This window comes from Seriola aureovittata, chromosome 13 (genome assembly GCF_021018895.1).
Source record: "Seriola aureovittata isolate HTS-2021-v1 ecotype China chromosome 13, ASM2101889v1, whole genome shotgun sequence".
NCBI lineage: Eukaryota > Metazoa > Chordata > Actinopteri > Carangiformes > Carangidae > Seriola > Seriola aureovittata.
Genome location: NC_079376.1, coordinates 7,580,863 through 7,608,250, shown reverse-complemented (window position 1 = coordinate 7,608,250; position 27,388 = coordinate 7,580,863). Strand labels below are relative to the sequence as shown.

The window sequence follows — 27,388 nt, the reverse complement described above, 5'->3', positions numbered from 1 at the left end:
TGTTGCACTGCAAATGTGCATGTGCTGTATCCGTCTGGGCGTGTGCATTCGTGCTTGTGTGAGTGTGTGTGAGTGTACAGTATCAATGAGCATGAAAGTAGTACTCATAACCCAGGAATCAATGGAGAAGATCCTTTTGATTAGAGTGGTAGTAAAGAAGCAGCGCCAGCAATGACCCTATACGTCCACCTGCTACTGCTCAGTAACACGAGATGAAACAAAAGTTAAGAAGTCTTCATTTTTTTATTCAATGAGGTTAATAATATTACACATCACCACAGATAGAAAACATTAGCCCATAAAAAGGACTGCAGAATAATAATGGTATTAATAATATTAGGTAATATCAAGTATTTTTACAGTCAAAATGGGGGAAAGTAGTACGATAATCACCAGCACTGAAAAATGCAGCATGTTTGTCTGTCAAAGGTAACGGTGCAGACTTGAAGCACAGAAATAAAGTTGTTTTTTTTTTAGTTTTTTTTTAGTTTTTTAAAAACACGTTCGTACACACATGCAGCACAAACTGACAAGCAATGTTATCTACCAGCTCCTCGTCTGAGGAGCTCCACTACAAAATACAAGTTGTTGTTCCATTTAACGCAGCCTCGTCCTAGCACAACTTTACAAAACTGGTTTACATATCTTTCAGATGTTTTACATGGGTGGAAACCAGTATTTTTCATTAGAATATGATCAAAGTATGATCTAAAATAAAGCACTTCTTGTTGTTGGAATATTCTCTGATAGAAAAAAACTGGGATGCATGAAGTGATAGATACCGGATGATGACGCTATACAACATAGTATAAATACAGGGGAGGGCAGGAAGAACACGCACTTGCAGTAGAAGTCAGATGAAAGTGTATTTCTTGGGTCTGCAACTGCTTTTTATCTGCAGTACCTTATTAGAATGAACCATTAAATTAATTATATAATTAATTAGTAATCGTTTTGACTGTAAATGTTAGAAAATGGAGAAAACTTATTACAATTCTTCTGAGAAAGCAGCAATTTGTCATATTTGTGAAGCATTTTCATTTGATAAATGACTCATTATGAGCTTTGAGCTGACTATGAGCAGCTATCAGCCACCAAAACTGTTGTCATTTAATTTTCCATCGTTTTGGTGACTTGCATTTTTTAGAGAATGACTGAACTAAATTTAAACTTTTTTTTGGTTTACAGTTCAATGTTGACTTTTGGAACAGCAAACAAAACAGTTTCAATTCAAGATCCGCTTACTTGGTTGAGCTGGAGCTTTTCACTGCATCACATGATCCGTGTCAGACGATATAATTTCTCCATTGTTCATCTACAGCTCCATGGTGACTGAGCAAAAAATATACATCTGCTGATAAAGACCTTGTGATGCAGTTTGAAAGCTACTGCAGTTTATTTAGTAGTTTAGTTTATTTATGTAACAAAGAAGAACTAAAAGACTTGGTATCACTTCCTAATAAGCCATACTTAATAAAGGGTGATAGACTGGTAATCCCTTATGACCCTGTAGAGGATCAGTGGGTCCGGACGATGGATGGATGGATGGATGAAATATTACTAACTTCCTACAAAGCTCTTCCTCATAAATCAAATAGCTACACAATACGTGGATGTTCTTACAACCTGACACAATTTGAACAAGTTCCTCTTAAGAACGTCTAATTATTGATCTATAAAGTATAAATAAACGATTATAAACAAACCAACAACTTCTAAACCCCTTGTCAAGTATACGTTGTTAGAAAGTGTTACCACAATCTTTGAAATGCTAACAGGTATAAACATACTGGTAGCAACAAGCCAGTTAGCCGCATCCAAACACCACCTGCTTGAGCCAATGTGGATGTTGGTCGTGATGTCAGGCTGCGCTACTGGCTGGGCGGCTTCCCGTTAGCGTTCCCATCGCCATTGTGATTCGCCAAAGGGGCCAAATGCGAAGGGCGACAGAGGGAAGAGTGTGCTAGCATGGTTTGATAAACAAACGTTAATCTCCTTAGTGCCGCTTGAGGCTCCGTGGCAGGTTTGCACACACATAGCAAAGACAGACTGGTTGCCTGGCTCGCTGTGCTGTGCGGCGCAGCCAGCCTCTTCACTTGAGGAAAAATTCGCTTTCCGTTCCACCGCCTCTCATGTTTACAACAGTAATCCATTCAGTGACGTCTGTATAGGGGTGCCCAACTGTGCGTGATCCTCCTTATACCCACCCCTCCTCCCTTCCCGCACCCCGTCCAGAAGCAACGCTTCCTAAGCCGGCTCTTTCGGGTGGATACTTATAGATTTGCTTGGCATCAAACAGAAAATTCCCCATTCGGAGTGTGTTTATTCAGAAGGGGTAAAGAGACTCATGCTTTTGTGGGTTGTAGTTAATACTCTTGAACCTGTAGCTGAAGTACACATTATTGCATTTCCTTATTCATACCTTTTGGGTGCTTTTGAAGAATGCGTTGGGAGAACAAATTCTCTGTGTGTAAGGGTTGGCAGGCTCGAACAGCTGCACTAGTTTAAGGAAAGCTAGTATTGCCTGTAGTTGTTTTGTTTTCTCAGTCTTATCCGCCTCCTCTCAAGGGAAACTTGATTTAGCAAATCCCAGACCGTTCATTGTGATATCGCTCTCTCAGCTGCAACTTCTTCCTTTCCTTCTTTGAATGTGTCATAAAGGAACACGGAGGATGCGCGTGTTAAAAACTAGAGGTGAAGTAGGATTTTAATTCTTCACCCCGCTCTCTTTTGACTTTCTCTTTCTTCCCTCTTCCAGTCCGTTTCCTTTCCCAGTCAGGGCCGTTGAGCCGGCGCTGTGGGCAGTACGTGTGAGCAGGTCTTTCTAAAACCAGGTCCCCTGCTGAGTGTGTGAGCTGCCAGACCTCCCCACAGTCCTTCACCCCTGCACTCGCCTCATTTCCAGCATTTTGAATGAAGCCGCTCTCCCGGATTTAGTGTCTCAAAACCTTTTTTTTTTTGTCATTTTTTGAAAGTAATAAATCTCTTTTCACCTGCCACAACCCACTTTTTTCACTGTCTCTTTTAGTTGAGTCTTCTGAAGTACAATCATTTATATGGCAATGATGTCCGTAGTCTTCCCCCTTTTACTATAACATCCTCTCGTTCTGCATGGCCTTGTAATAGTGCTCCTGCTCAGCGTGGCTGCGGGCGGAGACGGAAGGCCGGCGAGGCAGGGTGGAGGAGCGGGACAATGTCTGGCTGTGGCCATCCATCAGTAGATCGGGGTGGGGAGGAGGGGGGAGCATGCTGGAGCAGGACGGGTGAGGGGGTGGCGGCATGGAGGAAGATGGGTGAGGAGGTGGGGGCATTTGACAGATAGATGGGTGAGGAGGCGGGGGCATGTGGGAGGATGATGGGATAGGAGGTGGGGACATCTGAGAGGATGGGTGAGGCGGTGGAAGCATATGAGGGTGAGGGAGAGGAGGAGGCATTTGAGAGGAGCACGGGTGAGGAGGGGGAGGCAGCGGGGAAGATGAGGAGTGAGGAGGTGGCGGCGGGAGAGGAGATGACGACAGCTGAGGTGGGGGAGGCAGAGGGGAGGAGGAGGTGGGGAGAGGCGGGGGAGGCAGCTCCGCTCCTCCCTCAGCGCTGCCACTGGCCGAGGAGGAGCAGAGCGAGTCTGATTTCACTGGGAGTGTCCGGTAATCCCGGTAGTGACTGACATTGTCCTGTCGCTGCAGCGCTACGCGGTGTTTGTCCCCTGCTGTGTCAGCGGTCATCATGTTCCCGCTGATGGTGTTCCTCCACTCCCACGGCTTGCCGTTACTGGCCGACACACGCACCACTGGGTGGTGAGGGGCGTGAGCGTCGATGGTGACGATGCTCCCGCTTCCGGCGATGCTTCCTGGGTTGCTCCCGGTGCAGCTGTCTCGATCAGACGGGATCCTGTAGTAGGGTGACTCTGAGCAGTTGGACCCGCCGCCGGACGAGGAGCCACCCTCTGATGTCTTAGTGGATGAGGTGATGGGCCCATGACCCTGCTGCTTTGACATAGCTATCACCTGCAGGACAGAAAATCTCATCAGTATGCAAACAGAAAAGCAGCTACAATTGAAATCAGCTAATTTTTATCGCAAAGCTGCCAAGTACAGGGACTTTTATCACAGTAAACATTGTAAAGTGTAATGTAACATATTTAATATCCCTCAAGGACATTTCAATAAGGTTTAACTGCAAATTATAATTAGTGTTTGAACCCTTGTCAGAGGGAAACTAATCAGTGAAATTGCCTCCACCCGTGCTGTTCTGTTTTGACTTTACCAACAAAATAAATCAGGTGTGTCGTTCATACAGAGTCTGACAGCTGTTAAATTTCCGACCTGGCCACATGCCAGTTGAAATTAAAGTAAGAAACATTACTGATCAAAATAATGTTAGAATGATTTACAAGCACTCATTTTCTAATCTCCACCTCACCTGAGTGACTCTTTGCTGGCTTGGCGGCTGGTTTGGCTGCGTGTTGGGCACGCGGGGAGTTGACACCGCGATGGGCCCTGTTCCCGGCTCTTTCACCGCTCCCCCCTCTGTGAGTGACAGCCACTTGGCACGGGTTTTAGCGCTCTTCGGGGAGACAGGCGGTGGCCGAGAGGCCTCCTCTGGGATGTGAACCAGTGGGGGTGCCACCACCATCCTGGCTCCAGTTGGTGTGGCGGTGCCCTTGTTGGCTTGCACCGTGGGATACAGAGAGGATGGCATCCCCTGGTCTCCTCCTTCTCCTGCTGCTCCTCCTCCTCCTCCTTCATCTACTCCATCTCTCTCATCAGTTCCCTCCTCCTCGTCCCTTGAGCTCTGGCTGCGGAGCTCCAGCGAGCGCTGCTTCCACTCTGATACCAGCTGTCGAGACCTCTGGGGGTCAAATGGCACGTGGAAGGTCATGTGGCGCTGCGTGGTAACCGGCTCCTCTGAGGGAGAGATGGGGCTGTTGCCGTTTGCAACTCGGGGCAATGTGTTGCTGAAGGTTACCATGGTTTCCTTGCCCATGGGACCCCGGGTTGCCAGGAGCTCCACATCAGCGCTTGCTCGCTTGAGTGAAGCCAGGGAGGCCTTCTCCCTCCTCACCTTACTCCGGGCCCCAGATCCCAGCCCTGCCCCCAGCTCCTCTCTGCTCTCCGACACCCTGGGAGTCTTCCTGTACAGGGAGTCATGACTCCGCTGGCTCAGCACCCTAAGGCTGTCCTTCTGCTGAGCTGGGGCGAGTCTATGTAAGGAGGGAGCATCTTCTTCTGATGATTTGAAGTTTCCCACTGCATACACGGCCTGACAGAGGGACACACGGAGGTGGAGAAATGAATGAAGGAGATAGAAGTACCAGGCATGTTAAATAAACACTGAAGCGTGAAAATGTATTTTCTTTAATCTTTGGGAAGGAAAAAATTGATATTCCTATTAGTGGGGAGCAAGTGCATGAATAAGCATCTCTCTTTCTTCCGCCTGTTTAGTCTGAGGTCAGCATGAATCACTCTCTTCCCCCCTCTCTCAGAATTCATCCTTTAATGACAGGAAGAAATGCTCCAGCTCTTAAAAAGTGAAAGACGAGAGTGGAAGAGTGAGAGGAGGAGGGAAGCGTGGAAAATGGCAACGACAAGTTTTCTTAAAACGAAGTGTGAAATTGTTCCAGAGAATTCTTATCGGATTATTCATTCTCTCCCTCTTCCCTCCTTAATAGAAAAGGCTATATATAGCCTGCCAAAAAAACTGCTGGGAGAGAAAAGTATGGAAGCAGCACGGTGAGGAGAGTTGATGGAAAAAAAAAAGGATAATTTGTAAGCACATGCTGTGATAGTGTTAGATAGAATAATACAATGAGACATTTCAGTCCCAGCAAACACAACGAAAGCACTTTATTTAGTAAAAAAAAAAAAAAAAAATCTATTTATGTGTATTCTGTCATTCCCACCATGCTGCATGCTGCATGCCGACTGCTAACTGCTGCCTCGGGACAAAACAAATCCTTAAATGCATGCAAACATATGCTGGCACTCATTTACCAAACTAAACCCTGAAATAGGACATCCATTTCAGGAGGATTTTACTTGTTCAAATGTCTTTCAGCGAGTTACACCATCATGAAAAGGAATAATTATCATGAGAACTGCAAAATAAATTAAGCCGCAACAAGACTGATTAATCTCGTTATGCTTGTTGTGCACACTCTTGTGCACTTCGTTTTACTGACCAGGTAAACGCCGACGCCGGCTCCTATGAGGTATCCCACGTAGACGTCTATTGGGTGACTGCGGTGCTGAGTGATCTGCGTCAGCCCTGCGAGCCCTGCCGCCATGCAGAAAGCAAACACCAGGAGTGGCTTCAGCAGTTTGGTCGTGCTGCTGATGCTGGCATTAAAATACATCTGCGGAGACAGATGTACACATTAATGAGCAAAAGACAGTTTAGGCATATGGAGACTGGCTTGGAGAGTATGAGGCATTATGACACACTGCAGCATAAGTTTCACCTGATCCGCACAAAGACAATCACAGTTTAGAGGGGTTAATTAAATAAATGGCAAATGTCATCCCATGCATTTTAAATTTTATCATGAAATTAATTGTTTGACATTTTTAGGAATATGCTTAGATGATAATATTGGGACCACTCTCATATCTGGCCAGGAAATTGGCCAGATATGTTCTTAGCTTAGCATAAAGACTGCAAGCAGAGAGAAACAGCTAGCCTCGCTCATAAAGAAAGAAATCCATGTTATATCTCAATATTTTAATGCACTTTGTACAAAAACTGCACTGTGAAAATGACAAGATGTGATTTAAGGGAGTAGGATTATTATTTGTCCATGTGCACTGATTTCTTGAAGCTTCTGCTGAATTCCTGGAAACGTTACAGTGATGAAAATCCTCCAGGTCAATGTGCTCAGTTATTTAGGTACAAGTTATTTAGTGAGTTTTAGAGGTGCTGGTAGGTGGATTTTATTACCAGGCTCACTGTTTCCCCTTGATTCCCATCTTTATGCTTAGCTAAGCTAACTGGCTACTGGCTTTAGCTTCATATTAAACATATGAGAGTGGTATAGGTCCTGTAATCTAACACTCAAAAAAGAGGATTTCTGTTCAAGTAAATTAAATCATCTTGAGAAAAGTAAAATGTCATATCGGAAGATATTTCTTATTGTTCCATGAAATTTCCGGAGGAAAATGATACCACCTCGATGAAAACTGTCTGCCTCATATGAGGTTAACTAGGTCATTAAGATGAATATGCTTTGACAGTAACACAGAACGGAGAGAGAGAGAGCAGGAAGAGTCAGACGGGGAAAGAATATATTTACAGTTGCATTCACATTCTTTGCATGCACTCCATATTTCGATTATATAAAGTAGAGGACAGCTGAGTGACAGAAAAGCAGTTTTTGCAAAAAAATATCCATTCTAACAAGCTTGTCCATCTAGTACTGAGCCTAAAAATCCTTGAAGCAAGAGGGAGAGAAAAAAAAATCTGTCAGAAGGGTGATATTTCCGTTATTCTTTATCAATACCTTTTGAATCAAGTGTCTGCTTTGTGACGTGATCTGCTTTATCTGCTTAGTTTCAGTAAATTTATGAAAAGGAAACAAGTGGGAATAAGCCTCATTGTAATGTTCAACAAAGGGATTTGAGACTGAATACAATAAATAAACGTCTCAGTGTAGCGAGCAGTAAAGAACAGTGAGGAAAAAAAAAAGAAGAAAGATCTGACATCACAGTGTTTGATCACACAACATTTTGTAATCATAGCAACACAAACAGCTGCTTTCCTGATCCTCTCCTGCCTTTTCTCTCTGATCAGAAATCTGCCTAGTGAGCTTTAATGAGCACACACTGGGCTCAGTGAGGCAGCAGTGATATGGCCAGTAGCTAACTATAGCCATTGGTGGTGTGTGTGTGTGTGTGTGTGTGTGTGTGTGTGTGTGTGTGTGTGTGTGTGTGTGTGTGTGTGTGTGTGTGTGTGTGTGTGTGTGTGTGTGTGTGTGTGTGTGTGTGTGTGTGTGTGTGTGGGAGGGTGTTACCTCCTGGAAAAATGACAGTGCTACTTTGCCATACAGTTCACATACTGCTGCTCTCAGCACTGGACTGCGGAATTGCAAAAATCTACCCACAAGGATGTAACAATGAACACTGAAGTCTGACCTCAAAAGACATTTCATGTTATGTTCTTTAATATGAGATTTAGATGGCTCTTTGGCCTGAGGACTGTTTGCAATCCGGAAATCTCTCAGTGAGTAAACATGGTAACGCAATTGTGATTTATGTATGAGGTGACAGTGATTTCATCCCAGCGAAAAATCCTCTGATATGCAGGAACTTAATTGAATGTTGCCAGCAGCAATGTTGGTTAACAATGCGGAGAAAAGCATCTGGATAGTTCATCATGAACACATATTTTAACAGAAAGGTAAAGAATATCATCTATAGAAACAACCAAAGTATAAAGAAAAACTAGAAAAGTTTTGCCCAAATATAAAAACAAACTGGTTACCATTGACGACCACATAGCATGCACAAACACATACGCAACATGCAAATACATCATACACAAGTTACACAAACACAGGAGGCAAGTAAGACCCAGGAAGTGCTTACGGAGATATAGACAGCAGCGAAGCCAGAGAGTGTTGCATGCTGGGATGGAAATGTTTTCCTGAGGGGAGAAAGGGGGAGAGTTAGGTATGAAAGGCAGGGAGAGAAAGAGATTTGTGTTTTTATGAAATAACAGCTGCGTGAATTTGGAATAAAACTGTCATGGTTGCTCTTGTTGTTTGCGATGTCAGGATCGTGTTTGACATTAAAACTCGTGTGCATGCCCGACTGTGTCTGTCAAACTGAGTGTGCGTCCTTGGATGTGAGCATTAAATAAACACAAATGGAATACCATGGGGCATTAATGGGGACATTAGGGGAGAATGGATGAGTGGTTTGAGGTCAAAGCTGCTAATTTAAAGTTAAGAAAATCTAATTTAATATGCCTCTGTGTGTGAGTGTGTTTATCCTGGTGTCTTGCACTACGGTGTTTACCTTAGACACACACAGTCTAAAGCTCTTTTTGAAAAATTTGAATTACAAGTTTATGCTAATTGTTGGGGTTAGATATTTAGCTGTGTTTGTTACAGCAATAGTTAAACATTTTGGGAAATATGCTTATTTGCATCTTTCTGCTGAGGCTTAGATGAGAACATTGTTACCACTCTTCCTGTCCTATTCCTGTCAGTTGAAAATAAGGCTACAGCCAGCAACTGGTTAGCTTAGCACAAAGGCTGGGACCGTGGAAATGGCTAGTCTGGCTCTGTCTGTTCAACAGTACGTTAACAACACATGAACTCAATTTCAAAACCTACAGAGGCCCAAGTGTAAAAACAACATGTTGTGGTTTTATAGGGGGTTATTTGACAGACTATTTCTTGTTGGGGCTGGTTTTCTAGCAACTGCTCCTGACCGAATAGTCCGGCACCTCGTAAACTTGGCTAATTGTCTTTTTTGTTATTTTTATACAGATTGAATTAACTTCAGATGGATGTAGCCTTATATTTGGAATCAGAAACCAGAAGGCAAATAAGTGTGTTATCCAAAAATGTTAAACTATAAATACCTTTAAGGATAGGAGCTAGAGAATCTTTTTCAATTAGGGACCTTACAAGTATAAATGTGCATTTGTAGGATTATCCCTGTATCAACTATATTTAGCTGTAATCTTTTCTTTCTGTACGCACTTATTACACCTGTCTAATACGTCTACCTTTCTAAGGCCCATACACTGGAGTTTTTTATGTCTGACTTATGTCTGTCTTACACGCTGTGGTGCTAAAGACTATGTTAACAAGCAAAACTTTTGCAAGTGAAACATTGCAGCTGGGCACAATGAGAATTTGTAAGGGCATTGTTAGTCTTGTTGTACAAATAAACACTTAACTTTTCTAAGAAGCATTTCATTAATAAGCGAATATTGCATTATTTTAAAAACCCAACAGTAACAACAACAGTTTCACTCCTTAGCTGTTTAAATCTCCTGTAATCCTATTCAAATGCAAATTAGTTTTGATAACTCCTCGCCTTGTAGTTTGCATATATTCCTGTAAGATATTGATGTGTAGCATTATGCTGTATACTGTGCAACCTCTGTAAATCCTTTTATAATCGTAACGCAATGTGTTCTGTAGCAATTTCTGATAAAGCATATAGTATATTTGTATGAGCAGAGCATCGACTGCAGGCACATGGTAGGTTTGTAAATGGTTTTGTGCATCAGCTAGTGAACGAAGCTCCCAAATATTGCTGTATTTTTATCAGATAGCGTCAGAAAAACTAGCAAGAGAGCAGAGAAGCATACAGTTAAGATCCTGCACTAATAAACTGACAATTTATCGTAATGAATTTTGCATCTTCGTATGTTTTCTGTCATTTTTTTATATGAGCATGCAAATTTGGTTGAGGCAGATGGAGACATTCTGTATATCCATCTGTGTGCTCCTTTTCATCTCTGAACATAAGTGTATGTCTTACCTAGCTGACATGATGGCATACTGGTCTTTCCCCATGCAGATGTCCTGTGTGATGTAGGCGTTGTTGTCACATGACACTCCTGGGGCCGTGTAATTGGGCTGGCAGACGGTGAGGAAGAAAGGGGCGTGGTAACCTGTAGCTAACTGGATGACACCTGTCACCAAGGCTGTTGCCAGGAGACCGAACACATGAACACCTGGGGGGAGAGAAAGGTAAGAGACAGAGAAGGTAAGGCAGCCTCAGTAAAATGCAACTAAAAGCCCCCGGTGGCTTCCTCACATTGAGCACATTGATAACCTGAAGTGACACTACACAAGTTTTCGGTTTGTTACATTATGAAGCTTTTCCGCAGACAGTGAAATTTGGCAAGGTGAATTAATTACACTTTTCACTTCAAAGCTCAAAGTTTGCCTCAGGATATTTCCTGAGAAGAATTCCATCATGCCTATTTCATTTTACGTCACCCTTCATTTAATGCATGTAATTAGCTTATTTCCCCACTCTAAAATGTGGAATAAAGTTCAGGGCACAGCCGATGAGTGCAATGATTTGCCCAAACCAAAACTGATTTCCATCTTAAAAACAACTTTTTATTCTTAACTATTAATAGAAGACGGTTCTTTACAATCTTAATGCTGTTGGTAAGCTAAGCCCAAAATATACCTGGTACCACAACCTTACTTTGAAGGTCATATGCATAATTCATTTTAGTTATTTGGAGAGTGATAGAATAAGGAAAAGTAGACATGGAACATACTGCATTGTGTGTAACCATTTCTGAAATACATTTGAGCCTCTTGCGATGCCGTTACCAATTAACTTAAATACACTGCATCGGGAATCACCTCTGTAAGGTGTTTGTTTTGTATAATGTGATATAAATGCAGTTTTAGAGGCCTCTTCATCACTAAGTGAAAGAGCATCAATGGGAAAATGATTCAATATGATAAGCCATGTGGTTAATGAGACCCTCTAAAAGCTGCAACGCAATCTGACCCTATCAAGGTTTTCTTGAACACACCCTAACCCTATTCACCAGCTGTTACACACTGCGGACCTTAACTCCCGCCCCCTCCTCCGGGGGAAGAAAAAAAAAGAAGTGGAAGTTAACTTGTCCATACCGACAAAGCGCACAGTTCTGCGTAGGAAGGAGTTGAAGCTGCAGCCTCCAGCATTGATGCTGCTCTCAGACTTGGGACAGCTCTTCAGCTTGGACTGCATACAGTACATCAGTCCCTCCCCCATCATTATCTATAGACAGAGGGCGAGAAGGAGGTTAAAAGTAAGAAAAAGATGTATGTAAAAGAGTGGAAAGGAGATAATTTCTGAATACGCTGTGTTTGTGATGTTGCATGTTCTGATAAGGCACAAGAGCGAAATATATATATAAAAAAAAAAAAAGAACAAAGAGAAAATGAACCGAGAGGAAAAAGGGTGAAAGTGCAATTTCAGATATGTCTGTGATCGCGATCTAGAGAGAGAGAGAGAGAGAGAGCTGTGGCGAGAGAATGGAGGCAAGGTGCTATCGAATAGTGATCACTTCCAATCAGAGTGATAGATGAGGGTGGGAGAGAAGTGCTCGTTTCCATGTTGCTGATGGATTAGTGTGTGTGTGTGTGTGTGTGTGTGTGTGTGTGTGTGTGTGTGTGTGTGTGTGTGTGTATTGACTGGGGGGACTGTGGTGTGTTTGATGGTGTGTACTGGAATGTCAGGTGTGTATTTATCAATGTGTCCATTGATTCTACATTTCTGAGGGGAGATTGAATTTACTTTGTGAGTGTTGGAGAAGCTGCACGTTTATGTATTTGTGCATGTACGCGAGTGTTACCATGTGATGTATGTGTGTAGCACTATTACCCTCCACCTCCCCCAAAACCCCCAGACACACATTAGACCCCTGATCCTCTGTGATAAGATTGTATCTTAGTGACTCCAATATGAGACGATTTTGCTCCTATAAACCTATTCAACATTTTTACATGAACGATGGATCAGATGCTGCTCCGTGACAAATCCACAGGGAATTATTACCCAACAAGCTTTTTAGCTTTGTGTAGCTTATCGTTTTGCTGGTACAGACTGAAAATTCTGCTCTCATCACTCCATTTTTCAGCAGTGGCATTTGTTTTCAGTAAAAAAGATCTGATAAGCCAAATGTATGCTTCCCGCCCAGTACCAAATTGTTGTTTTACCAATGTTAGCGACTAGCAAGTGAAGAAAGTCAGTCACCAAGTGAGCTAAAGCTCATAGTGTTTTTCTCAGGAGTTTGTGGAGATCAAATCAGAGTGAAAATGACAGCAGATATTACACCGACATTTATTAGGCTAATGTTAATGTTAATTAATGTTAGTATTCCTCTGTGTGAGCTGGATGTGTAAACATGCAGATAATTGCTAACTGTTTAGCTAAAGTGGCTTTTTTTTAAGCAATGATGAAGGGATATGTGTTTTTCTTTTACCCTAAACGGCCAATTATAATAATTAATGATTATGAACGCTGCTAAACATTTGACAGACCAGTCACTAGAACTCTCTTCTTTCTGGTAATGCCTTTTCCAGTTATGACAATTTTTGTACGCACTATTGAGAATTTTTTCTGACTGAATATTTCCACAACTACACACTGGCATTACTCTCTTACGCATACACTGTAGGCATTTATCCGCTATGGCTTTCAGGATGTGGAGTGGTTTGACTTAATTTCTTTATAATAGTTACAGTACACAAATTAAAATTCATGGTACCATTACAGCCATCATCAAAGGTGCTGCCTAATGCCATACTGAGCCATGAATTGAAGTAAAGTATTCTAGAGACCGGGTAACAACGAAAAACAGCCATACGGAAGATATCCTTTAAACTTTCCTTCATATTGCAATCCCCATCAACGTGTGTGTTATTAACTTACGGACGCCGCAGGGCCAGCGAAGGCCAAACTCAGAAGCATCAACAGCGGGATGAGCTCATCGCCCGTCTCTACGTAGGGCATGGAGAGGTCACGGTCATGGCAACGGAAGCCCACCATCGCAGGGGACAGCACATCTGTCAGCTCCAGGAAGTACAGGGACACCAAAGAGGATAGGACGATGGGGAGCTACACACACACACACACACACACACACACACACACACACACACACACACGTGCCCGACACAAGGACAAGGACGAAGCAGAGTGACTAGCATTTAATATTTGCTTGGAAAGAGGTGATTCATCCAACGTTTTATCTCAGCTCTTACCACAATAAATACACACCCCCAAATACACAAACACATACACACACACACACACGCAGGCAGGCAATAAAGAAAGTGATGACACCGTAATATTTGCTTTAGAAAAACAGCAAACTCTGCCTTCAGCAGAGGTCGATGCATCGAGATGCAATCAACACGAAGCACTCACTATGGTTATGAGTCTATAAAACGAGTCATTCACATAGTGATTCAGTAAATACAGTGAGTCATGTTGACCAAGCGTTGTTATATCAAAAAGGTGATCTATCAATACATCCAATCTACACATACCTCTACAAAATAAAAGCATGGCAACAGTGTCATGCTGTCTTTCGGCGGTTTCTTCTTGGCTTTGTTTTTGGGGGACGTCATCTTGGGGTGGGGCCAGTCGAGGCCTGTTGGGATAACAGATTGAGAAGAGATGTCAGAGAGGAGTTTGAGAGCGCTTTCATGGGTTTTCACCATCGATATTTCTAAAAGCATCAAAAAGATGTTCAAACTTCTGCCAGGCCTGGACTTATCTGAAAGAAACGGCTTCAAACAGTTTTCGAAGGCTGGTTGAGGCTGAAAGGTTTTAAAATGAACTACTTTGAATAATGAGACCTTGCCTTAATAAACACATTAAAATATATTATGAGCAGTTTTGCTGTATGGTTGCTTGGTAATGAGGTGCATTATTAGTTTTTGCAAAATCATACACCAAGACACCTTCAATGATTAGGCCCATAATTCTGCACATGAACATTTAATAACCCCACTCAGTGCTTTCCTCACATGCACTCAGAAACACACACACACACACACACACACACAAACACAAACACACACACACGCACACACACTTACACTTAAGTTATTAAGATGCACTGTGTTGAAAAGTGACAGTTACTGAAGGCCATGGTGAAATCTACAAACACAAAAAGATTTCATTCTAGTTCAATAAAGTAAGATTTTTAACTTCCAAATGGATGTTTTACACCAAATTCTTCCTTCCCACACACACTCTCTCTCTCTCACACACACACACACACACACACACACACACACATACACACACTCACTCAGACGTCTCCTGCCATCAGTAACCTGTGGGCGATCAGGAGGCCTCAGAGGGAATAAGAGCCAAGGGCCCAAACGGAAAACTAAACAAAGTTAAATATTCACAGCTCTTCCTACAGCCCCTTTTTCTCCCCATCTCTGCCTGTCATATCTCTGTATCTGTCCCTCTCCCCATTTACCTCCTCTCTCTCAATCTCACTCTCTACCTCTCCCACCTCTCTGTGTCCCATTTTACTTATCGCTATCACCTTCCATGCATTGCTCCCTCTTTCTACCGGTCCGACTTGATTTTTAGCTTTTTGATTTGATTTTAGCCACGCGTCCCTCTTTACGTCTTTTTTTCCTTCCTCAATCCACAAATATCCAACTATGGCTTGTATGATGTTTTTTTTGGTTTTTCTGTATCGACTTTAATATGAATTGCACATAAAACCAAAGATATGTGGTTTTACTCAAAAGCCTCAGGGCGATCAGTCTCAGTCTCAGCGTGCAGTGAAACCTGCTCCACCTTGTGTCACAGTCTTGCTGACCCAACTAAAATGATTTACACTATTTAGAATTGGTTTCAGCGGACACTTTCAGCCCCTGTGATTGTGTGAATGATATTTTCTACTTTGCAACCCCCCCTCCCCTTTTTGGTGCACAAATGGCCACATTAAAGCAGATTGAATATGAGCGCAAAATCAGCTTATCTGAAGCTTCAATCCAAAAATACTATCCCTCAAGAAACTCATATTGGCTGAAAGCTGTCTACCCATCTCCACCTCTTACTGCCTCTGTCATCTGTCAGCGCTCTGTGCTTCTGTCTCTCCGTTTTACTGTTTTTTGCTCAAGTTTTGTTTAGCTTTGCTCTCTCTCTCTCTCTCAGGCCATTTCTTGACATATCTTCCCCCATTCACCATGTCCTCTTCCAGTGTATCTGTCTACAAATCCCTGTCTCTGCTTTTTCTACCTTTCTTTACACCTCTCTACCTCTTGCCCCCTTTTCATCTCCAGCCTCCTCCTTTCTGTCTCCGTCTCTCTTTCTCTCGGAGATAAGAGGGCCTGACCCCGAGGCGGTGTAAGACACAGAGAATCAAAGACTTCTACAGTCTAATTTCCATGACCGCTAGAAATGGAGAGGAGCGAGGAAAGAGGAGAGGAGGGAGGAGAGGAGAGGAGGGAGGAGAGGAAGAGAACGGACAGGAGAAGCATAACTCAAAGACGTAACAAAGAAGTATGATGGAAAAACGAAAAGCAGAACAGTGTAGCTGAAGTGTGCGTATGTATGTGTATGTCTGGTGGTGGTAGGGGTGGTGTGTGTGTGTGTGTGTGTGTGTGTGTGTGTGTGTGTGTATGTCTGGTGGTGGGGGGGATCAGAAACGGAGGATATTGGGATGGATGGATTCCAGTGTGGCTGAAAGCAGCTTAGGAAGATGCTGGGTCCTGGGTCTCAGTGACCTACTCCAATCGGCATTTAAACCTCACCCCAACTCCTATCTCACACACACACACACACACACACACACACACACACACACACACACACACACACACACACACACACATACACACACATATGGAATGAGCCTCTTTAAGGAAGAAAGGGTGTTTCTGTTTATCTACCACACCAGCATTTGTCCTCTGGGGCACATCATATGTGTGTGTGTGTGTGTGTGTGTGTGTGTGAGTGTGACTGCAAAATGTTTGTAGTCTGAGCTGCTGTCTGCTTGTGCGCACAAACACCAAGGAAGTCTTTGCGTGTGTGTATAGTCTAAGCGGTCCGTGTGTACATCTCATCCGTGCGCGGCTCTCTGTGTGTGTGCACGTGTGTATGTGTGTGTGTGAATGATGTGGGTTGTATAGCCTGCGGTGGACAGAAACAATCTGTCAGTTTGTCAGACAGCAAGGAAGATACAAGACTCTCTGACCACCAATGCAGGGGTGGAGTTGAGGGTGTATGAGACATACTTTAGCAGACATAGCACATGAGCATAGTTTAGCACAGCGTATAGTGCTGGAACGATCAAACGATTAATCAGTTAGTCAAAAGGCAGTAAACTAATCACGATTATTTCAATAATTCTTCATTATTTAAGCTGCTTTAATTATGGAAATTTGTTGCTCTTCTTTTTTGTTATTTTATAGGACACCTGATATCTTTGCGTTTCAGACTCTTGATTCATTTTTCATTATTTTATATTTTAAAAACAACTGATTAATCAATTGTGATTACTTGATAATGAAAATAATAATTAGTTGCAGCAGCGGGGTACAATAGTGTTGGAACTTTAGACTTGTTCTGCTTGTTACGTCTTCTGATGATAACATAGGTAAATCTTTCTTTAGCCTGTCTGTTTATTAAATGTCAAATACGGCGTGTGATGGTGCCATTATGTTAAGATGTTCTGAAGAATCTGTTGCGTTCAAGGAAATACATTCTTTACGTTTTCATAAGTATGGATCAGAACTAAAGAACCCACGTAGATCCTAAAATTATGTGTTTTTGTTGAGTCTGTATAGACACAGTTTTTTACCATATTAAGATAGTATAGTGTGCTTGTGCTATATCGCCTATAGAGCACTAAGATGGATCTCCCAGCAGGCCATTGACTAAGCAGTAAAATCAGAATGCAGAATGAATAGGCGCTACTGCTCTTTTTTTTTGACCCCTGGTTCACAAACATGAACTTGAAAATGAATTAATGAGGAGGACTGAAGCTTAACATTAGCTATGGCTCATCCATTTTTTCCCTCCATTCACCAAGTACTCATCCTTTCACCGAGAAAGTTACTGTGCTGGCTATTGAGAAAAAAGCCACACACTGCAGGGCCCTCAGCAGCCAGACACATACAGGGCCATATGTTCGGCTTTATGTGGAGGGAGGGGGGGCTATCGCAAATTAACTCAACTGCCCTCACAGCTACTGCTGAAAATAGTTCAGATAGTTCATTTGCTTTAATTGCTGTTTTCTCAGGACCATCATCTATTGCAGGTTATAGTTTTTATTAGCCACTGGATCAATACGTAACATAATGTATTAATGTATTAGACTATTGATAACCTAGCTGTGACTTCACCACAAGCAGAAATCAGCAGATTGCGTATGAGATCATCAATTATGGAAACGCGAAGACCATGTGCTGATTCTTTTCCTCGCTCGCCTCTCAGTTACAGCGCCAGGAGGAATAGAGGGTTGCATGCTGGAGGAAGAGAGAGAGAGAGAGAGAGCCACGATACCACCGGACAAGCCAGAGCACTCACCTCTGTCCCGGGGGCTCCGTGAATTCACCGAGTCCCGTCGCCCCCTTCCCCCCCGGCGTGGTCGTGCGTGCTGCTCCAGTTTTGCGGTGCACCGTCCCTTTAATCCATCTCCGGCGTCTGACCAAGTCTCCCCGAAATCCAACAAAAAAAAAGCCCCACCACTTTTATTCAGAGAGCGCTCCGCTGCGAGGGGATTACTGAGGGAGACTGGGGGAAAGAGGTTGGATGGGAGTAAGTGGGGAGACCTACAGAGGAGGAGCAGGGATGGCGAGAGAGAGAGACACAGAGAGAGAGAGAGAGAGGGAGGGAGAGAGAGAGGAGGGTTGCTGATGGTGGCAAGTCCAATTTGCTGCACTTGCTGGTAACGCGTTCCTCTCCTTCCTATTTCCTGGCTCTGGTTAAGTGAGAGATTCACGTGCTGTCCACCCGGTTCCTCCCCTTCCTTAGCACCTGCTGGTTTTCTTATTTACTCCAGAATATAGAACACGGATGAATGTGAAATTCCAAAACAAACAGGAGAAAAAAGAAGCTTATTTTTTCTATGCAAAGCATCCGTCTCACGGTTTTCGGGTACGCAGTCAGCTTTACAGCGCGCACATACACACACAAAGGCGTGGGGGGGTGGTTTAGAAGGGGGGGAGGGAGGAGAGAGTGTGGTGTGTGCGCTTCTGGTTGGGGGAGGAGACAGTCTGGTCCACACTTCTCCCTTCCTCTCCCTGCTGAATTCCTGTTTCGGGGCTACCACCGAGAGGCGACCAAGACAAAGGGGTACATTTTTGGAATGTGTGTGTGTGCGTATGTGTGTTTGTGGGTATGTGGAGTAAACGCGGCCTGCGCATGTGTGCGTAAAAGCGAGGGGGCGGTTTCGGAGATAACCTCTCATTTATAAGAGAGAGGCAAATCCAGTGTAATTATAATATTAAGCTCGCCGTCAGACACGCCTCGTGCTTCTGTAAATACCATCAGATGCGTTTGTTTGACACCCCCCCCCCCCCCAACTTCCATATTTCCAGGGATGCTGGCTCAGATGTCTCAGCCTTTGTTTACTCTAGAAAGGGTGTGGCAGTCGTCTTACCACTGTGGTGTTTTTGGATCTCCCTGGAGGATCCGGTGCGGGGCTCGAGGACACTCACGCACGCACCCATCATTTAAAAGCCCCACAGACACCTCTGCGAACCACTGACTCATCGTTGAATGACACTGCGGCAATTAACATCAAAGAGTTCGGTGTAGGTGCACAAGTGCGCGCGCGTGCGTGTCGCTGTGTTTGCACATGTGCACTCCAGCGGTTGAAGATGTTCTCTGATCCATATCTTATGCTCTCACAGTTATCAATTCTTAATGGAGATTAGAAGTGAACTTAAACACCAACGTGTTTTCACGTGTTCCCTCTTTCTCTCCATTTTTTCTGTCAGGTCAGACACTGTTAATGTGAGTGAGTGTTGTGACACATTCAGGGACACTTTCAACCTGTATGTTAACATCTGTGCAGAATAATTTGAGAAGGTGCAAAGCAGGAAGTCGCCTGCTGACCGGATCCCAATTGTTTTTACTCTCATTCAGATATTTGCACACAGGAGTCCCCCCCCCCTCTCAATCTCTGTCACTTTGGCTCGGTGTTGTTGCTCAGTACTAGATGAATGGGGGTGCCCCATTTAGTGTTGATCCTGTCTGCGGTTGCCAGGGAATTTCTCTGGTTCTCATGGGGTACTCCCTCGTCTCGGACTCCCCCTGCCCTGCACATAGCCCCACCCCGACAACATCACTCACACACACACACACACACACACCGAGCACAGCCACCCCGCCAATAATACCCAAGGGTTGGTCACAGCTGGCAGGAGCTAATAAACTCATCACTCACAGTGCCTGGCTCCTATTTACCTACTAGACAAAGCACTATAAAGAGTGGGGGAGAGAGACATGTGAGATGGAGATGGTTGAACACTCGTTTGTGCTTCCCACAGACTACTCACACTAATCTCAACATGGTGAATTTGCTCATTATGAACACAGGTACAGTACCTGAGATGCAGAAATCACCACAATTGTATTTTCTTTAATACAGAGTTAGCTGCAGTCTTTACCATTAATCCCCATTGGATAGCAATTGATTGCCGAAGGGGGCATACATTGGGGGATTCTTAAGTTTGATTAAAATCCTTCTTGACTGCTGTTCACACATGTGACCCAATTACTTTGTCTGAGCTAAAGGCCGATCATCTCCATTCAGATATACGCATGCACACCCACACACAGACACCCACACAAATACAGCACATGTGCATGTTTGCATGGCTAATGAAGGCGTAGGCATTCATGCACAGACACATATTACATACATGCTCACATATAGGCCTCCAGATTGATGCAATGTAAGTTGAGCACATATGTTACACATGCGTGCTATATGACAGCAACCAAGTTTGTCATATGTTGACACGCTCACCCATCCATCTATGAAAGCCCACACAATTTTGCCATTGGATTCTGATTGATTTTTACACAGGCCATTCAGCGCACCCACAGCGCTCTGCAGACACCTGACAAAGAGCCCATTGTTTATTTTATTACAACAAGGAGAATCTGACCATGTGCGAGTGCAGAGGAGGCACGATTGATTGGCTTTATCACCGTGGGATTATCTTCACTTTATACAGTCTGGTCGATGCACCGGCGCTAAATCATCAGCATGCTACTCCCATCTCGCCCTCTTCATCCCCTTCAAACATCCCGCATGCTGTTAGCTTTCATCTGTGCCGAAGAATTATACTTTGTGGTATCAATTTCAATTCTCCCCTTCAATAAGTGTCAGGTTTCGTGTAAGCGCTCAGTTTTCAGTGTTCGATAGTAAATGGTATTTTAATAGTATTAATGTTACTATGATTATGTGGTTAAGAAAACATTCCCCTGTAACATGAAATGCAAGACTCCAAATCAATATAGATTAAAATGTGTAACAATGATTTACTCTGCCATGTTATTGAGGCCATCACGTCATGGTGTGACTGAAGTGTGACTGACTTGTTTATGTACATGAAGGGGACGCGCACACACACACAAACACACACTCATAATGCATGACTTGAATCCAAAGTTGGCTGTCCTCTATATACTCTCAGTAAAATATAATTCTCTGTAGGTATCACCACTCAGCGCTGCATTCATCTGCTTAGGTTCAAGTTCAAGTGCCGCCGTGTGCCCGAAAGCTGTCATTACACGACAAGTTAAACAACACCATTATATCCTCAGGTGGAGTAAAGTGCTCAAACCTCCCTCTTAAGTGGCTTTGGGAACATTGGCATTTCTCAGACAAGTAAGTTAGACTGTGCCACTTGCGATCCCTGCCTCACCTCTTTTTATGCTGCAAGCCTTCACCTCATTTTGACTGCTGTTGTGTTTACTGCATACAAGTTTAAATGTGAAGGTAAATTGATTGAAGGCTTGCAGAGCACTCAAGTTTAATCAGTTTTCTGACAAGATAAACATCATTATCATCCACAAGTCCCACACAGATCAATTGCCTAAGTGCTCCATGGTAACACTTGGCTATAGTGGGTGTTGTGGTGGGTGTAGATTTACTCATCCAAGATGAATATCAACTTTAGAAAAACCGGTGCAGCTTGATTTGCTCCATGATTTTCACTGTGCAGCACTATTTGACAGTTTTGTCCTGTTTTGCCAAAATGTTCACCATATGTCTTTTACCTAAAATTGCCAGAGATAGTCATAGGTCTTTAAAACTGACTCATCTTTAGAGCTGCTACGAGTTTTCATTTTTTTTCACTAGAGGTACAGCTAGACCTCCATGTGCAAAACAGTGTATAATAAAATTCTGCCTTTTTCAAGTTGCACCATGGAGGCCCCTGAGCTTGTAAACAAATTGCTCACCCGCTAGTGATTCAGTAGTTTTTTCTGCTCGGGACTCAAGTGGGGTGACAGTCTTGCAAGACCTGGACTAGAAATGAGCACTGTGGAGCAGGAATGGCAAGAGTGTCGGTTAACGGCTTTGTTTACCACACAGCCCGGAATATCAGTACAGACTTAAATGATGAGTCTCCTGCACATGACATGACGCATGAATCGCACAAATAGTCCCCAAAACCCAAGATAAACCTCGTAGTCAAAAAAACAAAAAGCAGATATTTCAACTCCCTTTGATCAGCATGAGTTCTAACCAGAGCCGGAGCACAGCTTCACATACTGGCTGAGTAGTAATCAGCAACAGGTGTGGGGAGGTGTGTCCAAAGGGAAATAAAAGACTCATCCTAAAAATCTAAGCTACATAATTTTACATAAATTTGGGCACCCCCACAAAACTAGCGCTTAGAATTTATTCTTTCTCCCAAAGGATATGAACAAGGACAAGAATTACAGTTTTTCTGTGATCAATGCACTGATCTGTGAACTACTGCGTATTAATATATTGGGGTTTACTCGTCTCAGGTTATCATATTTCCATGTTTTTCTTAGCTGGTTAATTATTATGAGTATTTTTTTAAATCTTTTTTTTTTGTTGTTGTTAGCAAAAAGTCACGTTTCTTAAAGAACCTGCCGAGTCACGTGGACTTGCTCCCTGACACCTGTTGCTCTCTACCAATCAAAGCTCACCCACTATAAAAGCCAGTGCTGAGGCAGATGCTGTGATTTGCACTCATGATGAAGGGAGAGGTTGAAATGGCAGAAACAACTTTTACAAAGGCAGTCCTGCCGGTGTGATTTTCCACCAGTGTTGGATGTTACTCATAAAAACTGGCTGAAATGCTGTCTTCTATTGATTTCATGACCATATACATATGCAATTAAATTAGTGGATTAATGGATTTTAAATGGGTTCGATGAGGCTGAAATTGATCAGAATGACTCAGCCAGTGTGTTCACTTAAATTATCTTAAAAGGTCAAAGCTTCTTTCTGCCCTTTTTTTTTGTTTTAAAAAAAGACTAAATTCAATATATGAGATGCAAGTGCAAGTACATAAGTATATAAATGTTTATTTCAAAACATGAGAATGATCATTTATGATAAAATTCAAGAATATGCTGATACAATTTTTATAAGGGGTAAATTTAAAAGTATTTCTTTAAATATCCAGTACCACAAGCTCTTTCTCAATATAGACCTAAAATATTTTTTTTTTCCTCACACCATGGCATGTGAACACAATCACGTCACACCACAGCAAAGTTTGAAACGATTAAATGTACATCAGTACCATCATAAAAGCCTCAAGTTTTGTTTCAGCGTCTGTGCCTAAGACCCGTGGGCCAGTGAAATCCCCAACACCTGTTTAAAGTGTTGACACTGCCAAGATTGAGTATTCCAATACCATCAGGTGACATTGCATTGTATAGTGTTTGGGTGATTTCATAAAGGCCTTATTTCCCCACGTCCTCCGAAGCTGCGTGAGAACAGCAGGAAAAATACGCAGCTTCCATCGGTCACTGCTTCGTCATAAGTCAATTGCTTAAATGTATTTATCTGTGATTTTTGCTGGAACAAAACCTCCAACCACAAACACGCCAGTGTCCATAGCCGCGGGAAGCAGGGGTGCAGCTCCCTCTGGTGGTTGAATGAATAACTGACCGTCCCAATCAAGCCTCTGAAGAAACCCACCTTCATCATTCCAAATTATTGACATGAAGCATGAAACGTCACGTTTTGAGCAGACCGCAAAAAGAAAAAAAAAAAGGGTCCATCTACTTAATAATTAATAATTACAGGAAAGACAACATGATGGTTTCACATGACGGAGCTGACTCTGGTCTGCAAGGAGCTAATAAACTGTAATCTTTCTTATTGTGTGAATTCATGCACAATACAGCCACTGAGCGCAAAAGTGTTGCCAGACTCATGATGAGCTATTCCAGTCATGAACGTGAACAAACTCATTCGAAATTGATGGCACTTGTTTGTTGGCCAGAGCTGGCAGTAATCCAAGCAGATATACAATTGTTATGAGCTGTTTGTGAATTGTGTTCATCAGATAATTAAAGGTTCCTTTTAATTGAAATGTCTCTGAGACTGTAATTTACTTCTGTACTTCATATAAACACAATGTTGGACCATTAAATTAATATTAACAGTCTGAAGTAGATATGAAGCACCGTCCTCTTTGAAGTGCCGCCACCCACGGCAACTACAGCACTTTGGAAAATGCAAACGGTTTTTAACCACTGACACAAATACACAAAAATCACCCATGCTGCTGCAGCAAGTGATGGACACATTAAAAATTAATATTACAAGTAATGGGATGGGTTAGCCATTTCCCCAAAAACACCTGTACAGGAAACGGCTACTGCTGTGATTTAGTACTGCACTTCCACAAAGTTGGGGAGACAAATTGTATTTTTTTTTTATTTTATTTTTTTTAAATGGTCAAACCTGAAGCAGCAGCTGCCAAGAAATCTTGACTTTAGTCTCCAGTGAGGGTTAAAGTCCAAAAACGATGGATCCTACATTTCCCAGTAGCATTTTTATTTTATAAGACTCCCTGACCTTCACAGCCTCAGTTTTAAAGCAGACTTTCTGTTATAAAGTTGCGCAGTCTCCAAACCCTTCTGCTGCCATCAGGGGTTATTTTCCTAGACCTAAAGTTTATGTCAGAGCCACAAAGGACACTATAAAACTGTTTTCACACAGGCTGAGTAATACTTGTCGTGATGTGTATTTGGGTATAACCAAACGTTTTCCCGCTAGCATTAATTTTCAAAATAGGTCCTGTCAAGAGCTGCCTCAGCGTCCTTTTTCATGTGGAACCCGGCGAATCACAGAAGAAAATTACCATCTCAAAGCGTCTATTTGGGAATGGCTCAGTTTGCAAGACACCTTTTTTCAATCCTGACACATTTTTTTAGGAAGAGAATAGGGTGGGACTTGGTGATAAAAAATATGGAAAATGCTTTTTTTGGTAACAATAATGGGACAACACATGAGGATCAAAGGATTTTTTTCTATAAATATCATGGGATCATTAAATAGATAGTTTTTCTTTTTCACTGTGTCACTCTTCAATTTTCTTTTATCATTCACATTTTTGGGACATTATTACTTAAAATATAAGTTTTTTTTTTGCATCTTTATATCCTGCTGCTGCCACTCAGTTAACACAGATGTTGCAAGTGCATTTTCCAATAGTTCTGTTTTTCCCCACATTGGTCTAACTTTAATTCTTCTGTGCTCTTGTCGAGGATGTCTATGTGCTTGTCGGCCTCCTCAGCCAGAGGGGCAGGCCATATTTTTATTCAGCTGATAGGCTTCTGACTGTGACTAAAAAACTGATTTTAACATCATCTTTCCAATTAGTCTGATCTGTTCCTGTGAAAATATAGTGGGTTATTACTGAAATCACTTTTGCTTTTCACCTAAAGAAATTAAACATCTTATTTATGATTTCATGGATGATGCAGACATCAGCTCGTAAGTTGCGGTTAAAGGTTTTTAGTTGTAATTTTAAGCGAATATGGAAATAATTCTATCAGTGATTAGGTTACAGTAAGTGATGGTGTCAGTTAACATATTGTCATTTTTCGGCAAGCAACCCCCAAACTTAACCCATTCCAACAAAGCCATCTTCCCGCGGCTACGCAAGCACCAACTGCACTAGTCCCTCTGCAGTCTCATACACCGGAGCCTTCAGAAAGACAATCAAGTCCCACCGCTTACACTTGATTGGTTGGCTTTTGTCCTGTCCAAAGTGTTCAAAGTGCGTGATAGGTTAGCCTTCTGCCTGTCCAGGCTAGATGTGTTCCGTGATTGGACTGTTACGTTTCCAGCGCCTGGTTGGCTGACTCGACTCCGCTCCAAACTGGTGGAAGTGCGTGATTGGACAGTCCTTTCTCCCGTCAAAGTATTAACAGACCGTAACTGATTTGCTCTCCCTCTGTCCAAACTGTTCACTGTGTTTAATTGGCTGCTTCTCCCCTGCTCCAGAGTCCCAGGCCCACCTGATTGGTTAGCCCTCCCTGTCTGTTGATTATTCAGGGTTTGCAGTTGGCTGGTCCTGTCTCTCTCAGGGAGTTTTGACTGCGTGGAGCTACTTCTGTCTGTGTTAATAGTTTGTATCCTCTGTCTGTCCCGCTCCCTCTCCAGACTGGTATCTCTGCGTACAAGTCCGCTCCTCTCTCGCTCCAGGCTGCTTTGAATCTCTGCTCTCCTGGCCAGAGCCTCTCTCAGCTGGGTGCGGAAAATCTCAATCTTCCCCTGCAGCTCCTGGAGCTCCCCTTCCCACAGGCTGGTCTGGGCGCCTCTGCTCCCCAGGGGAGTGAGCACCAGGCCTGTGGGAGCCAGTGCTGAGACGGGTCCCCCGTTGGCATGGAGGCTAATCTGCGGTGGGGAGCTAAAACTCCCCAGGTTTCCCAGCCCCAATCCTCCTAGCCCGAGCCCAGGGCGGCCGACCATGCCGGGCCTGCCGCGTACTGAGGCAGTGTGTGTGCGTAGGCGGTAGCTGTGGAGAGTCTCAAGGTCAAAGTGCACACGTTTCTCCTTAGGCTCATGGGATGGTGAGGAGTTGTCGGTGTCTCCAGCAGTAGTGGAAGCAGGGAGGGATGTGGGAGGAGATGGGGGAGGAGGTTGATGCTGTTTCCTGTGTAGGGTGCAGTTCTCTGAGATACAAGAGGAGGGGCTAGTGAAAGAGAGGAAGATCACAGCAAAAGATATGTATCAAGTGAGATGCAGCAGTACAAGGAAATACATTTCCCTATAAATAATATACAAAACAATATATATACAAGTGAGATAAAGGTAAATGAGAAGAGCTATACCACTTTGTACGGTAAAATGGAAGCTAATAAGCAGCTGGTAAGCTTAACTTAGCAGTCCAAAATCCACCTACCAGTACATCTAAAGCTCACTATTTAATACGTTATAGGTTGTTAAACTATTGCATAAAGACCTTTTAATAAAATGTAGTTAGTGTCTTAAAAGGATATAGAATAAATCAGATTTTTGTACTAGTAACAAGAAAGTGAATTTGATTCTAGAAAAATTCTTGAAACAACCCGACAGTGGAGCCAACACTGACCTGGCTTTACCTAGATGGAGAGCCCTGTGAGTTGCTAAAGAGCTCCAGCTTGACTCGGACCTGGCTTTTCTTCTTCTTGATGTGTAAGTAGCTTGATGGCTACATAATGTTACATGTCTGTTTTCATCAGTGACTGACTACAGTAGGAACGATAACGTTACCTAACCTGCTGTTACCCTTGTTTTGAATGTGTTCGGTAAACGTTGCTATCGCTTGCCCGATAACTGTCAGCATTGCTGTGGAGCATATCACGCCAATGCTTTCGTGGGCTAATGGTTTTGGCTGGATTGTTTTTTGTTGGCACTCTGGAGGGGGGGGGGGGTTTGTGGCCAAACG

The 27,388-nt window shown here is 43.1% G+C and overlaps 2 protein-coding genes across 2 annotated transcripts in view; both read right to left on the bottom strand.

Annotated features, from left to right (window-relative positions):
- Positions 1 to 224: 224 nt before the first annotated feature.
- Positions 225 to 18,618, bottom strand: LOC130180630 (phospholipid phosphatase-related protein type 3-like). Its single transcript, XM_056394271.1, has 9 exons — positions 18,030 to 18,618; positions 14,018 to 14,121; positions 13,398 to 13,583; positions 11,612 to 11,741; positions 10,491 to 10,686; positions 8,577 to 8,634; positions 6,179 to 6,352; positions 4,420 to 5,259; positions 225 to 4,004 (listed from the first exon to the last, which is right to left on the bottom strand). Exons 2-9 carry the CDS (start codon positions 14,096 to 14,098, stop codon positions 3,090 to 3,092), a joined length of 2,580 nt encoding a protein of 859 aa, XP_056250246.1. The 5' UTR covers positions 14,099 to 14,121; positions 18,030 to 18,618; the 3' UTR covers positions 225 to 3,089.
- A 4,387-nt stretch (positions 18,619 to 23,005) lies between these two features.
- Positions 23,006 to 27,388, bottom strand: part of LOC130180541 (glutamate receptor ionotropic, NMDA 3B-like) — a 66,705-nt gene continuing 62,322 nt past the window's right edge. The window contains exon 12 of the mRNA XM_056394113.1: positions 23,006 to 26,653. Coding sequence (XP_056250088.1) covers positions 25,678 to 26,653 — 976 coding nt within the window. The 3' untranslated portion in view covers positions 23,006 to 25,677. The remainder of the gene's footprint in view (positions 26,654 to 27,388) is intronic.

Excerpts from the sequence above, each read along its gene's own strand:
- LOC130180630 (XM_056394271.1), bottom strand. The coding sequence starts at position 14,098 with ATGACGTCCCCCAAAAACAAAGCCAAGAAGAAACCGCCGAAAGACAGC. Across the intron at positions 13,584-14,017 it reads CATGCTTTTATTTTGTAGAG|CTCCCCATCGTCCTATCCTC; the intron begins GTATGTGTAGAT and ends GTGTGTGTGTAG. Across the intron at positions 4,005-4,419 it reads GCCAGCAAAGAGTCACTCAG|GTGATAGCTATGTCAAAGCA; the intron begins GTGAGGTGGAGA and ends TCTGTCCTGCAG.